Genomic DNA, 15,227 nt, shown 5'->3' on the forward strand with positions numbered 1-15,227 from the left:
CTTAACGCTTAATCTTAATAGATTTAACGCCGCCTTTGACGTTTGACCTGCACTGCAATTCAAATAGTTGCCATGGTATTTATGGCATAATTTTGTTGTTTGTTGATATTTTTCTATGTAAATTTGTGAAAATGTTTCCATGATAAGGTTTTATATGACATCAAAATGTCAAATTCTTAACTATTTCATTTAGCTTTTAAACAATATTGTCACTTAATATTGGGACAACCCTCATATAATGTTTTGAAAACTTACACTAGGGAAAAGTTTACAGTCATTACATCAGCAATAGCACAGTCAGTCAACATGTAAAGTAATTGATGAGAAAGATGTCTCTAGTTTGATCTCTACTGTTGTCTTTTTTTCTCTTGTATTTTTTCAGTATATTTGTTTATATTTTAATGGAAATGCAAATACGTAGACTCAGCAACTCAGAGTAGCAGCAATGTTTTAACTCAAATTATATTGTTTTATACAGAATTGAAATAACATTTATTTATGTTATATATTTGAATGAATAACATGTAACATTTATCCGTGTTTTTTGTGTGTATTAATAGTCTGATGTTGTCCCTCCATTATGCTATATGTATTGATTTTGTATTTCTGGGGATAGTAGTGAGGGTAATTACACACAAATTGAGCCGCATCATGACAAAATTAACATAGTGCATTTGCGACCAGCATGGATACAGACCAGCCTGCGCATCCGCGCAGTCTGATCAGGATCCATGCTGTTCGCTATCAGTTTCTCTACTTGGTAAGTTGGAAAGCGAATAGCATGGATCCTGATCAGACTGTGCGAATGCGCAGGCTGGTCTGGATCCATGCTGGTAGCAAATGCACTATGTTGGTTTTGTCAAGGCGCAGCTCAATTATTTTACTTCCAGTCATTATTATTTATCACATGTTTTTTTTTTTGGTTGTTGATTATAAACAATTAAATATGTTGCCATCTGCACAAAACCATGGCCAGTTTTTATGAAACAGGTTAAAGTTCAAGATGTGCCATAAAAATAGTGTTATTGATATGTTTCCTTTAATTGCCTTTCTTAATACAAGTTTATTATTTTGTGGTAGAAATTATAGATAGATTGTGCTGTAACACAAATGAACCATCATTTTTCTTAACTGAAAAAGATATTTTAACCAAGAAATTTGACCAGAGGGGTGTGTCTCAACACAGCTGTTATTTGGTATTGACTGTTTTATAGCTGGACAAGTCCATTATAGATATGTAGGATATAAGTTGTGTTTGTTGAGGTTTTGGAGAGCTGGGCTGAACCCTAGAAATATCATAATCTTAGACATTGGTTTTTTACCGATTGTTTAAACAAAAACAACCAATAATATAGTAAATAAACTGATTCTTCTTTCATGGAAAATAGATTAACATGCTGCTGTTTTTTCACATACATGAAATATAAAATGTTGTGTTATATATATAATGTACATACATGTAAAATGATAAGCTATGCAATCAACTGATCAAATTTACATGAATATATTTGTTTGCACCATTGATCTATTTTACTTTTACATGATTTTATGTGTATAAAATTTAGGTACAAGTATTAAAATGCCTCACACCGATAGCCCTTCAATGCCAAAATTTCAAACTTCAGGAAAGTTTTCCATGATTTTGTTTATCATTGTTTTATTAAGAATAAAGGTTTTTATTTTTATTAATTAATTAAACTATATTTATTAATGTCTCGGATATGTTCATTGTAATCTCTGCAGAGTGGTCTTCTGTACAGTAATAACATCTTTACAACAACTGAAACAAATTTTGCCCCTTGCATCAGAATTGCAGCCACAGTTTAACCCTGTGTGATCGTAAAAGGCTACTAAATCTCTTTGCTCCAGCAGGTGAGGTGGTTTTAACCCCTGGTGTTGCTAAAAGTTTGTAACACAGAGGTTAGCCAAAATCATCTTTCCTGTTTCTGTATCAGATGACCTAAATTGTGTTGGTATGTTGTTAAACAAAGAAAGAAAAAAAAATCAAATCTTCTCTAACATTTAACTACAGCAACACCTCTCAACAATAACCAAAATTTTTACTTCCCAAAGGTTGCAATTCAGCAGAGGTTGTACTTTATAAAGTTTGACCTTCAATGCCAAAATTTTCAAAATTCAGGGAAGTTTTCTGTAACTTTGTTATTTTGAGGGAACATAAAAACTGATCTTAATCATTTCTATACATTAATAGTATAATTTAAAGAAATTATAGATGTTTCAATTAACATTATTTTATATATCTTTTCTTTTGTCATTTATAATTATCAAGAATAGAAAGTGATTTTATCATTTTTGAAAATATAAACCAGAATTCAAAGAATTAGACAGATATAAAAAAAACAGAAATGTTTGATTATTTTTATTTTTTAACTCTCTTTGTTTTCTGTGTGATACTGAAATCACAGTTCATTGTTGAATGTTATAAAAATATTTTGTTAAGTGTTGATAGTGGTCAAGTAAACATAAAAATCCACCTCATTTATTCTTTGTTGTTTTATTTTTATCCTGATTCCAGCACAGATAAAGTTCAACACAAAATTGTGTTTCAGGGTAAAAGAATGGACCTCGCCCTTAAGTTCACTTGTTACATAATTAATATGCTTGAATTATTAGCATTTAGAACATTTAAAAAGCATTGTCTAATGGGCCTTCATGGCCCATGGGGGTCACACTGTCATGTCAGCCTCTGCAACATAAAGTACTGGTTAAATAAACGATGCTTGGGGTCTAAAATCATCTTGAAGTTTAAAACTTTCAACATACTTTTCACATTTACATTATGTATATGAAATATATATAACCAGTGCATTAATGGCAGAATGATTATTATGAACAATGGAAAAAAAGTTAACATGAAATGACGTTTTGTCCAAACCAATGATGTCAAATAAAAAAAAATATGTTTATTTAGTTAAATTGTTTTTCTCTTGTAGTCTCTTACTTAACGTTAGTCAGACCCCAGCTTGAATATGGTTCCAAAGTATGCTCACCCAGCATACCAAAGTGCAAAAAGATCAAATTGAAAATGTCCAAAGAAAAGTAGCCTTATGGATAAAGCTAGATTATTATCAGACCTCTACAATCAAGGTCTTTCTTCACTCCCTTTAGTTTAAAACTGGAAATAGATGCTAGGTTAATCGTTTTCTACAAAATTCACCTTGGTCAGGTTTCTACCCCATAGAAGATGTGACACCCCTCTCCTGAACATCATACCATGGCCATCCCCTGTGTTATTTTACAAGTTATTCACAATTACTTTAGACTATTATAAATTCTCCTTCTTTCTTATGACTGTATACCATTGGAACCACCTGCAGTTGCTCTACTCCTTGCCCCAGAGTAGTTCAGTGCTGGAACATGTCCCTAATTTTCAACATTTTTTATATTCTTCTTTTATAACTCTAACTTTCTTGCAATTTCGACATACAGACATGTCTACGTCCCTGCGAGAGGTTTGACATTATTGGAAGGTAGATAGATAATTGGCGTTTTGAAAATTATACATAAAAAGAGACAGTTTTTCTGTTTGCCTTAAGAGGATGGACAAAAGTTGTTGCTTGTCAGACCTGATCTGCTACTTATTGATGGTCTTGATAAATTAAAATAGATAATGCATGACATGCAAATAAAAGTTTGAATGAATCATAGACATTTAAATAACATTTATTTTTATTTTCATTATTTATAAACAAAAACTCATGGCCGTTTTTTAAATATTTAGTAAATCGACTGTGTTGTGATAAATAATTTAGGGGTCGCATACCATCTTCGGTAAGAGTAATTTTCATGATCGTAGAATATTACACTTCCAAAAATTAAAAATGATGGACGATTTGGCACCAATTTCAGCTCAAGAAAGAGCTAAACGTTCAGTTTTTGGTATGTTTTCATTATAAAGAAGGCGTTAATATATGGCGTTATGCAACTGTAAGAAAAATAGATAGGATGTTTGGAATGCATATTTGTAATTGGTTTTCGCGAGTAGTATAAAACGCTATCCAACCGGCATTTTGATAGAAGTTGATTATACCAACACCACCACCTCTTGAGTAACTGTAAACCTTCATTTCAACATCAGTCTTTATTAATAACTTGTTCCATATAGCATTCTTAACGAAGGATGAATACGCTAGTCACTCATGTTGGTACTTGGATGACGTCGCTTTGAAAATTATGTTTTTGCTTCTTGGCAAAGCATTTTTTTAAACCAACATAAACTATGACAAGCCCATAACGTCTAATATATTGGACTTGTTGGTACTATGTGGTTTTGTTACTTTGGTAGAACATAAGGACAAAGTGTGCAGCTTTCAAACTGACCTACGATGAGGCTACGAGGACCCCAACTGTATGCTGCATTCCCGACTCCTAGTCCTACTTGCCATTTCCAGCTAAATGTAGATGTGCATTATCAGACTGCCATGACATCGTATCGTGGCTTGTAAAATAAATTTTACTACAATGGTAATATGGCTTAGTTTGTATCATTTCTATGCACTTTTTTCAGTTGTACAAACTTGCTTATTGAAGCTTAATAGAAAAATGTACATTTTAATAGCAGATTTATTTCATTCCAGTTGGTAATATCCCATATGAAGCTACAGAAGAAGCTTTAAAGGAGATATTTATACAAGCAGGACCTGTTGTAAGCTTCAGGTATACTTTATCCTAATGTAATATCAACATTTATTTACAAAGCATTTTGGAATACTTTTGCAGTATGTACTCAATAATATCATTATGATGTAAATTTATCATGATGAGATTTTATAAACAGTAACATAATATTTCAATAGTTGCAAGCTTTACATATATTAATGTATATTTTGTTCATAAATCTTTTAAGTGGGCCTCCATGTCCAAGCTTTTGGATAATTGACTTTGAATCACTAACCTTATGTCTTTAAATTAGAATACTGCCAGTGTTTTCAGATTCTTTAATGTGAGGCTATCCAGCTGAAAAAATTTGGACGGGACGGCAAAATCAATTGCCCAGGTTGTCCCACAACATGTTGGGACAAGAGGGAAATTCTAAGAATTTAATACACCTTTTATACATCTAGTGCACTTTGTGTAACCTTTAGTGTAAACTCAACTGTATATAAATATCATACGGACAAGTTAAGCAATTTATGCTCCAGATAAAAATAAGTCAGAATCAGGTTTTGTCGGCCCTTATTTGGAATTTTCAAATTTAGCAAGTCACCTTGACACTTAAAACCTATCAAAAAATATCTTTTTAACTTTGAAACATTTCCTTGCCCTTGAAATGAAAAGATTTCTTTAATTTTTATTTTAATAGCAATGTATATGTATACTGTTTTTGTTCTATGTTAGGTTGGTATATGACAGAGAAACTGGTAAACCAAAAGGTTATGGTTTCTGTGAGTACCAGGATGTTGAGACTGCTCAAAGTGCGTTACGTAATCTCAATAATACAGACTTTAATGGACGACCTTTACGTGTGGGAGTTGCTGCTGGAGAATCTAACAAAGATGAAATGGCTGGAATGCAGCAAGCTCTTGGTGGACCAATTCTTGAGGTACAAAATGTTGAAAACACATTTCTGAAATTTCTCAAAAGTACTGGAGCGATTTTCTTGAAACTTTATAAACTGACAGAGCACATTGATAGGATGTGCAATGTGCAAAAACAATAACTGTACCTTGCCTTCTTTTAGAGGTATTCCCCTTTATCAGTTTTGTCCAGAGCATAACTCCAGAAGTTCAAGTACTGGAAGGATTTACTTCAAACCTAATACACTGACATAGCACAATCATAGGAACTTAGGAAGTACAGTTTGCAAGAACAATAACAGTACTTTTCCCCTCTTTTTTCAAACTGCACACATGTATTTTCAGTGTTTTTTTTTTCTTTATATAACTACTACTCTAAAAAGGTACTGTTCCCAATAGAAAATAGACATTAAAATTCCCAATTTTCAATGTTTAATTTCCCAAAATGGGTGTTCAAAATTGCCACAAGGCCAGTGATTTCTCAGAAATCATTTAAATACAATATTTATGCCCCCTTTTGAAAAAAAGGGGGTATATTGCTTTGCACTTGTCGGTCCGTCGGTCCGTCGGTCCGTAGACCAAATGGTTTCCGAGTGATAACTAAAGAACCCTTAGGCCTAGGAACTTCAAACTTGGTATGGTGATTGGTCATGACAAGTAGATGACCCCTATTGATTTTGGGGTCAAGGGGTCAAAGGTCAAGGTCACATTGACCTTGTAAGCAAAAACGGTTTCCGATCAATAACTAAAGAACCTTAAGGCCTAGGAACTTCAAACTTGGTATGTGATTTGTCATGATCAGTAGATGACCCCTATTGATTTTGGGGTCAAGGGTCAAAGGTCAAGGTCACATTGACCTTGTAAGCAAAAACGGTTTCCGATCAATAACTAAAGAACCTTAAGGCCTAGGAACTTCAAACTTGGTATGGTGATTTGTCATGATCAGTAGATGACCCCTATTGATTTTGGGGTCAAGGGGTCAAAGGTCAAGGTCACATTGACCTTGTAAGCAAAAACGGTTTCCGATCAATAAGTAAAGAACCCTTAGGCCTAGGAACTTCAAACTTGGTATGGTGATTGGTCATGATCAGTAGATGACCCCTAACGATTTTGGGGTCAAGGGGTCAAAGGTCAAGGTCACATTGACCATTTGGGTAAAAACGGTTTCCGATCAATAACAAAAGAACCCTTAGGCCTAGAACTTCAAACTTGGTATGGTGATTGGTTATGACCAGCAGATGACCCCTATTGATTTTGGGGTTAAGTGGTCAAAGGTCAAGGTCACATTGACCTTGTAGGTAAAAACGGTTTCCGATCAATAACGAAAGAACCTTAGGCCTAGGGACTACAAACTTGATATGGTGATTGGTCATGATCAGTAGATGACCCCTATTGATTTTGGGGTCAAGGGGTCAAAGGTCAAGGTCACATTGACCTTGTAAGCAAAAACGGTTTCCGATCAATAACGAAAGAACCCTTAGGCCTAGGGACTTCAAACTTGATATGGTGATTGGTCATGATCAGTAGATGACCCCTATTGATTTTGGAGTTAAGGGTTAAAGGTCAAGGTCACATTGACCTTGTAGGTAAAACGGTTTCCGATCAATAACTAAAGAACCTTAAGGCCTAGGAACTTCAAAACTTGGTATGGTGATTTGTCATGATCAGTAGATGACCCCTATTGATTTTGGGGTCAAGGGGTCAAAGGTCAAGGTCACATTGACCTTGTAAGCAAAAACGGTTTCCGATCAATAAGTAAAGAACCCTTAGGCCTAGGAACTTCAAACTTGGTATGGTGATTGGTCATGATCAGTAGATGACCCCTAACGATTTTGGGGTCAAGGGGTCAAAGGTCAAGGTCACATTGACCATTTGGGTAAAAACGGTTTCCGATCAATAACAAAAGAACCCTTAGGCCTAGGAACTTCAAACTTGGTATGGTGATTGGTTATGACCAGCAGATGACCCCTATTGATTTTGGGGTTAAGTGGTCAAAGGTCAAGGTCACATTGACCTTGTAGGTAAAAACGGTTCCCGATCAATAACGAAAGAACCCTTAGGCCTAGGGACTTCAAACTTGATATGGTGATTGGTCATGATCAGTAGATGACCCCTATTGAGTTTTGGGTCAAGGGGTCAAAGGTCAAGGTCATGACCAGTAGATACTTGATAACCCTTATTAATTGTTTGATCACTGGGTCAGAAGTCATGCATAATTACCTTATCACATGAATAATTGGCTGCTGATAGGGGGCATACATGTTTTACAAACATATCTTGTTTCATATAAATCACCACTCAATAGTTCTACCTGGACAGTGGAAGCTGTAAGTTATCTTTAATCATGATGACTAATCTTAATTGTAGCTGAAAAAATGCATGAAAAAAATCCCAATTTAATTAAAAATAACACATTTTTCCCCAATCAGTCTGGTACAGGCACCATTCCCAAAGTAGAGAAAAAAACGCTGATTATCATACATGTACCTTCTCTTCATTGCCATATTTTTTTTTCCACTTTAATACTTGAAAACTGTACTCAACATGACCATAACTATACAGCTTCTTAAGGATATTCTCTCACCAAGCAAATTGTAAGAAAGTACATCCTTTAGGGTACATCTTCCTGGCACAGTGATTAAACATGTGTATTGGGGCTCTTGTTTTATGTTTATAATAATGTGTTTTATAAATTTATAAATTCAGTAAAATACATATATTTTATATTATAGAGTCCCTATGGTGACCCAATGGAACCGGAGAAAGCCCCAGAAGCTATATCTAAAGCTGTAGCCAGTCTTCCTCCAGAGCAAATGTTTGAACTCATGAAACAAATGAAGGTAATTTATCTGAACTTATCCCTATAAAATGAAATTTTTGAGAATATGTTTAACTTCATGCTAAATATGATGGAGACATAGAGATTTGCAATATGATTTTATAACATGTGGCACTTACTATACTATAGTCAAAACATTCCGCCAGGGATTTTTTATGCTTTCATCCATGCGTTCTACTCAGGTGCCCAATTGTGCCTGAAATAATGTATGGAGAGGTACTTTTTGCACCAGGAAATCTGAAAACATCTTCCCAAATTAGATATTTGAACATGTTGTAGAAGGTTTACCATTTTTAAACTCATGTAAGTTAAAGTACTTTTGGCGAGACTGCAGTCTGCCTATCGAAATTTCTAATTAAAGGAATATCACCCCTTTATAATTTCCTGTCAAAGTAGAATCTTGTCATGCTGAGCAGACATATTTGACTTTCAAGATTGCAACTGCCATTGTATGACAAGGTATTTTAGTGTGATTGTAGTGGATTTATTTGGAACACTAGTAATTCATCAACTTAGCTGCAGATTTTTAAAAGCAATATTTGGGTAATGTTATAAAAAGAAATGTGGTATGGAAATTTATTTTACCAATAAAAATTTTAACAACAACATTTCATTTTAGTGCTTATCAGTTACTTTTTGCATTTCAAATTTTATTACTCATAGTGTTTCATTTTTTAGCTGTGTATACAAAACAACCCAACAGAGGCTCGAAACATGTTGTTACAGAATCCCCAGCTAGCGTATGCACTGTTACAGGCACAGATTGTCATGAAAATCGTTGACCCTCAAGTTGCTATGGTAATAAAGTTTATACTCTGTCTTAGTACTGTCACTATTTATCAGTAAAAATCAATATAGAAATTAGTAGTTTGTTATTGAGAGCAAAACTAAATGCGTAACAGATTTTGGATGTATCATGTAGGTTCTCAAGAAGTGTCTTAAATTAAATGACTGTTAAACTTGAGTCTGTATTCTTATACTGCAAAACAAACAATTAACCTTGAGTTTAAGTGCCAAAGCATGCTTTCATTTCCGTTTTTGAAGAAATTGAAAGTAACTAGTATAAGTTCAGTTTTAGATTACTTCGATTATTGAAATATGAGGTGAATTGATTTTTAGCTCACCTGTCACAAAGTGACAGGGTGAGCTTTTGTGATCGCTTTTCGTCCGGCGTCCGTCCGTAAACTTTTGCTTTAAATGACATCTCCTCATAAACCACTGAGCCAATTTCATCCAAACTTCACAGGAATGTTCCTTTGGTGGTCACCTTTAAAAATTGTTCAAAGAATTTAATTCCATGCAGAACTCTGGTTGCCATGGCAACCGAAAGAAAAATCTTTAAATATCTTCTTTTAAACAACCCTAAGAGCTAGAGCTTAGATATTTGGCATGAAACATCTTCTAATAAGTGTTTACCAAGTTTGTTCAAATAAAAGCCCTGGGGTCAAAATTGGCCCCGCCCCAGGGGGTCATTGATTTTCCCTATATGCATATAGTAAAAACTTAAATCAAAGCACAGAAGGCGCTGAATTTGTTTGGGTCTCAGAATGTAAGAAAGGTGCAGGTTGTGAGATTATATGTATAGTGCCACCAATGCTTTCCAGCGTTTTAATTGTAGTAAATTGGCTATAAGACTTATTGCAACACTGATATGCAATCCAATGTTTATTTGACTTAAACAATTTGAAAAAAAAAATGAGTTGCCTTTACTGGGATTTGAACTCCAGACCTCTCGCTTCATAGGCGAGCGCGAAAACCCTTCAGCCACGGTGAATTTATATGTGAACGGCCTGAAGAAAACCATATTATTCTAAATTAGGGCTTGTAACGACTTTAACTGTTGTTTCACACAGATGTAAATAATCCTGGAGCTTACTATAAGCATGTATATTTATAAAGAATCAAAGGGATGCAAGTTCTGTGGTATTTTCTGATCTTTGCAATCTTAATCGTATAGTATATCTGTATGCATTTTCCTGTATAAGTTTATTTTTATGTATTATAATTCATTTTGCAAGGCACCAGAGTTTGATACATACGGAATTCTGCATAAACTAGAGATGAATCAAAAAATCATTTATGTTCATTTTTTACGACAGTCACACTTTATCCTTGCATATCATGGCTACTTCCTTAACAAAGACACTTAAAAAAGAATTTAAAAAAAAAAAAGTTTCCTCGACTTGGATTTGAACTCCAGACCTCTTACTCCTGAAGCGAGCGCGTTACCCTTGCACCACGGAGAAGTTATACCAATAATATCTGAATAACATCAAGTCATTCTAGATTTAGAACCTTCATTGCATTTCGGGTTTGTTATGCTGATTAATTTCGAGGTATTTTGTTCAGGATAAACCTGTTGTTTAAAATTGAAGTAAATAATTTAGCGAAAATCTTCTCGCCCAAACTGTACGACATGTAGAATCTATATATTCCACTACTCGGTTTGTGTAGTATTCGGTAATCATCGCTAAAAATAGTATTTTCATTGATAAAATCATATTCATCCGCGTAATTTGTGATTGTGCATTTATTGACAATTCTATTAGCCAACGCTATTTTTAAACTTTGAATGCGTTGTTATTTGTTGGATACTTGTAACAAAATAAAAATATTTCTTTCTTTTAAATCGCTAGTTTTAAGCTGTTTTGAGAACTACTTGTTGTTAGGTTTGTTGTGAACTTCTGTGTCAGAGATTGAATGTCCGCTTTGTATTTACTTAATTTCGATCAGAAAATACAATAAAACAATATTAGAAATCTTCGACCATTCGGGAATTATTTTGCTTGAAAATTAATTCGCCTGTCTTTGACCATCTTTACGCAGTGATCTCCCCTGAATTTTTCGGCGTTAGTGTACATATAAAGGGAAGTAACCGCTTCAAAAAAGTGGACTACTTTCGGCGTTTGCAATTAACAACATTAGACTCTGAAATTTCGCTACCATTATTTGTTTGGTCTGACGACCCAAACAAATAAAAATCTTCTTTTAAAGAACTGTAAGAGCTAGAGCTTAGATATTTGGCATGAAACATCTTCTAGTGAATGTCTACCAAGTTTGTTCAAATAAAAGACCTGGGGTCAAAATTGGCCCCGCCCCAGGGGGTCATAGATTTTCCCTATATGCATATAGTAAAAACTTAAAAAATCTTCTTTTAAAGAACCCAAAGAGCTAGAGCTAAGATATTTAGCATGAAACATCTTGTAATGAGTGTCTACCAAGTTTGTTTAAAAAAAAGCCCTGAGGTCAAAATTGGCCCTGCCCCAGGGGGTCATAGATTTTCCCTATATGCATATAGTAAAAACTTAAAAAATCTTCTTTTAAAGAACCCAAAGAGCTAGAGCTAAGATATTTGGCATGAAACATCTTCTAGTGAGTGTCTACCAAGTTTGTTCAAATAAAAGCCCTGGGGTCAAAATTGGCCCCGCCCCAGAGGGTCATTGATTTTCCCTATATGCATATTGTAAAAACTTAAAAAATCTTCTTTTAAAGACCCTTAAGAGCTAGAGCTTAGATATTTGGCATGAAACATCTTCAGGGCTTTTTTTCACAGGTTGGGAAAGCAGCCCAGCCCTTAATTTTGGGGAAAAAATACACGGTATATTTGCAAAAGGGGAAGAAAAAACTTGATGTAAATTCAATTTTTGGGGAAAACTGCATGATTTTAAAGAATTTTTCTTTGGGGAAGCAGCCCTATACCGGCCCCTGCTATAGAAGGAAAAAAAGCCCTGATCTTCTAGTGAATGTCTACCAAGTTTGTTCAAATAAAAGCCTGGGGGTCAAAACTGGCTCTGCCCCAGGGGTGTCATTGTTTTTAACTATATGTGTAAGTAAAAACTTAAAAAATCTTCTTTTAAAAAACCCAATGAGCTAGAACTTAGATGTTTAGCATGAAACATCTTCTTATGGCTGTCTAACAAGTCTGTTCAAATAAACAAATAAAAGCCCTTGGGTAAAAATTGGCCGGGGGGGGGGGGGGGGGGGCTATATACAGGTGAGCGACCTCAGGGCCATCATGGCCCTCTTGTTGCATAATAAGAATGTTCAGAAATCTTTTTCGAAACATCCGCTACTTAAATATGACTTTGTTAATTCCAGAAGGAAAAGAGTGTACATTACAAATCCTTTATTTTCAGCAAAATCATGACTTTGTTTTACAAGAATAAAAAGCATTTTATTGCTCCAGCACTCTGTAAATTGGTGCGTTTTAGTTCACAGACAGAACAGTTCTTTTCAAAGATTAAGAAATTTCAATTACATGTATTATGAAACAAGAATTGAGCAGTGAACATAGTAGGTTCAGGTCAGGCTTCATGAATACACATACTGGCTATAAACGGGCTACACAGAGTTGTAATTGTTGCAAATGACAAAGGGTTAAAGTTATGAAGTTATGCAATATTTATTTCAGGCTATGTTACATAGAGATAGTTCCCAGGTACCACCAACAGGAAGTGCCGCTCCGACACCAGCTACATCACAAGCCCCAATGCAGCAGGTACTTTTGTTATTTCTCATCTCTTTTTTGGGGGGGGGGGGGGGGGGTTTCAGTGTTCAAGGTTATAAAAGAAATTATCTGACCTCAAACTCAGATCTTAAGTATTACATTGAATTGAAACTACCAGAAAATGTTCACTGACCAATGAAAATCTTGAGATTTGAGACAGAACTCAGACAAAGTTTTATAATCTTGAGGCCAGGTCTTTTCCTTTAGTTTACATGTTGTAAAAACAGGTAAGGTTGATAAACACAAGAAAGTTTTTTACCAACTTTTCTTTCTTTTTCTTTCCCATACTTCATTGTTTACTGGTATTAGTGTTTTAGATTTGCTTGTATTGAACCAGACACAGGGTAACAAAACTAGAGATTTTATATTGATGTGTCTTACAGCTTGCATTCAGCACAAAGTCTTTTACACAGTAGAAAAGATATAAAATATTTTTAGAAATTAAAAAAATCAGTTTATAGTCAGTCACTCAGTGACAAAGATCTAAAATATGTAATGTTATTTCAGGCACCTGTTATTCCACCACAGTCACAGCCAAATATGCCAGATGCATCTATGATGGGTAACCACAATATAAAATATAATAATAGTAATAAAATAAAAACCTATTGCCTCCTAGATATGATAAGTGTTTTCTTGTTTGAGGATTAGACCTTAATAATTGTTAAGATACAATTAACATGCTTTAATTTAATGTTAAGAAATACTGATAATTGCTATACATGTACAGCCTCCTTGAATGAAAAAGGATCACCTATTGAGTACACGCACAGAGCAGATATGTAACATTTTTAACTCTACACACTATAGGTTAATATAGAATGAATGATGATGTCATTAAACACTGGCAGTTTTTTTTTTTAAAGAAAGGAACAAATTAACTTGACTCGTAATAGAGAATGCTGCTTCTGGAATATAGTATGTGCATTCTCTTATTCAAATTAAATATAATCAGTAAGATTTTATAAATTTCTGCCCTGAAAGTATTAACCCAAAGATGGGCATAGTACATCTTAAATTGGTTAATAGGTATGGTTAATAGTCATCTGTTTCCATGAACTTTCTTCAATTTTATTGTTTTTCTAAAGTTAAATGCTTAGTTTTTTAATTGATATAAAATCTGTGGTAATTACAGGAGGTCCACGTGGGCTGGGTGGATTGCTAGGTAATATTCCTGTATCACAAGGTCCTGGTGGTCCTGCTGGAATGATGGGAGGCCCTCCAAGAGGTCCAGGAATGATGGGTAAGTATATATATATATATCTATATTGTCATACATTTACGTCTTCAATTTATTATACATGTAAGCTTATGTCTTCAATTTATTATACATCTAAGCTGTTCTTTGAACAGTTTTGTTCGCATATTATAGGTTTTTTATAGGATATTAAATAAATACTCATATTGGTTATGAGAAACCGCAGATGTAGTGTACAAAAAGTCATTTTCCAGATGAATTTGTAATAACAAAGTTTCACTGTAAATGTTAAAAAGTATTATCATATTATGATGCAAATGAGTAACAGAACATTTTTGTATTTTTTGGTACAAATCCTATCTGTGATGTGTTACTGACATTAGTTTTATGAGAGGTTCAATGATTAATTCCCATATCAAATTCTGATTTTATATTTAGATGGCTTATGAGGCAGAATAGTATTGTTTGGTAATTGAGAGTGAATTAATATGTATTTGTAGGGGTGGTCCAGGACCCCAGGGTATGGGAAATAGACCACAACTCTTCCCTTATTCAAGGTGGAATGGGTGGGCCAGGTCCCCAGAACATGGGTGGCCCTGGACCCAAGGAATGGGAGGTCCAGGACCTCAAGGTATGGGTGGTCCGGGTCCACAAGGTATGGGAGGACCTGGGCAAGGACCACCACAGAGACCAGACTTCGGCAGAGGATCCGCGGGACCAAGACTGATAGGACAGGGGGATACAAGAGGTATGCCAGCTGGTCCAAGGCCAGGTATGCCCACCATCAAGTATGGCACCTTCAGCAATGCAGAACCTCATGGTAAGTTGTGATATTATTTTATATCTGTGTAACATAAAGTTGTGTAGTCAGGAAAATATAATTTACCAATTTTTGTTATTCTGATCTGCACTAATGAATTTTGTTTTTTTTACCATCCTGATTTATGTTTTTATCAAAGACAATGCATTTGAAAACTTATGTGGCTTTTAAATATAACACTCATTCCTTAAAAATTGATGCAATACACTAATGATTAGCAGATTGATTTCATGAATTTTAACTACAGTAGCTGTCAGATATTGTTATGGCCCTTACAGGACTTCCATAGGTTTCACTAGCCTTCACTACTTCTGTAAATTTAATAC

The 15,227-nt window shown here is 34.6% G+C and overlaps 1 protein-coding gene across 1 annotated transcript; it reads left to right on the forward strand.

Annotated features, from left to right (window-relative positions):
* Window positions 1–3,786: 3,786 nt before the first annotated feature.
* LOC132752114 (cleavage stimulation factor subunit 2-like) lies at window positions 3,787–14,901 on the forward strand (the record flags this gene model as incomplete). The annotated part of the gene is made up of 9 exons (XM_060742394.1): window positions 3,787–3,900; window positions 4,599–4,677; window positions 5,359–5,563; window positions 8,270–8,377; window positions 9,055–9,174; window positions 12,788–12,874; window positions 13,391–13,445; window positions 14,019–14,124; window positions 14,582–14,901. Coding segments are annotated over exons 1-9 (1,138 nt in total), but the record flags the coding sequence as incomplete, so codon positions are not given.
* Between the last annotated feature and the right edge of the window lie 326 nt (window positions 14,902–15,227).

Source organism: Ruditapes philippinarum, unplaced genomic scaffold, assembly GCF_026571515.1.
Source record: "Ruditapes philippinarum isolate M1 unplaced genomic scaffold, ASM2657151v2 ctg3318_1_1_1_1, whole genome shotgun sequence".
NCBI classification, from domain to species: Eukaryota; Metazoa; Mollusca; class Bivalvia; order Venerida; family Veneridae; genus Ruditapes; species Ruditapes philippinarum.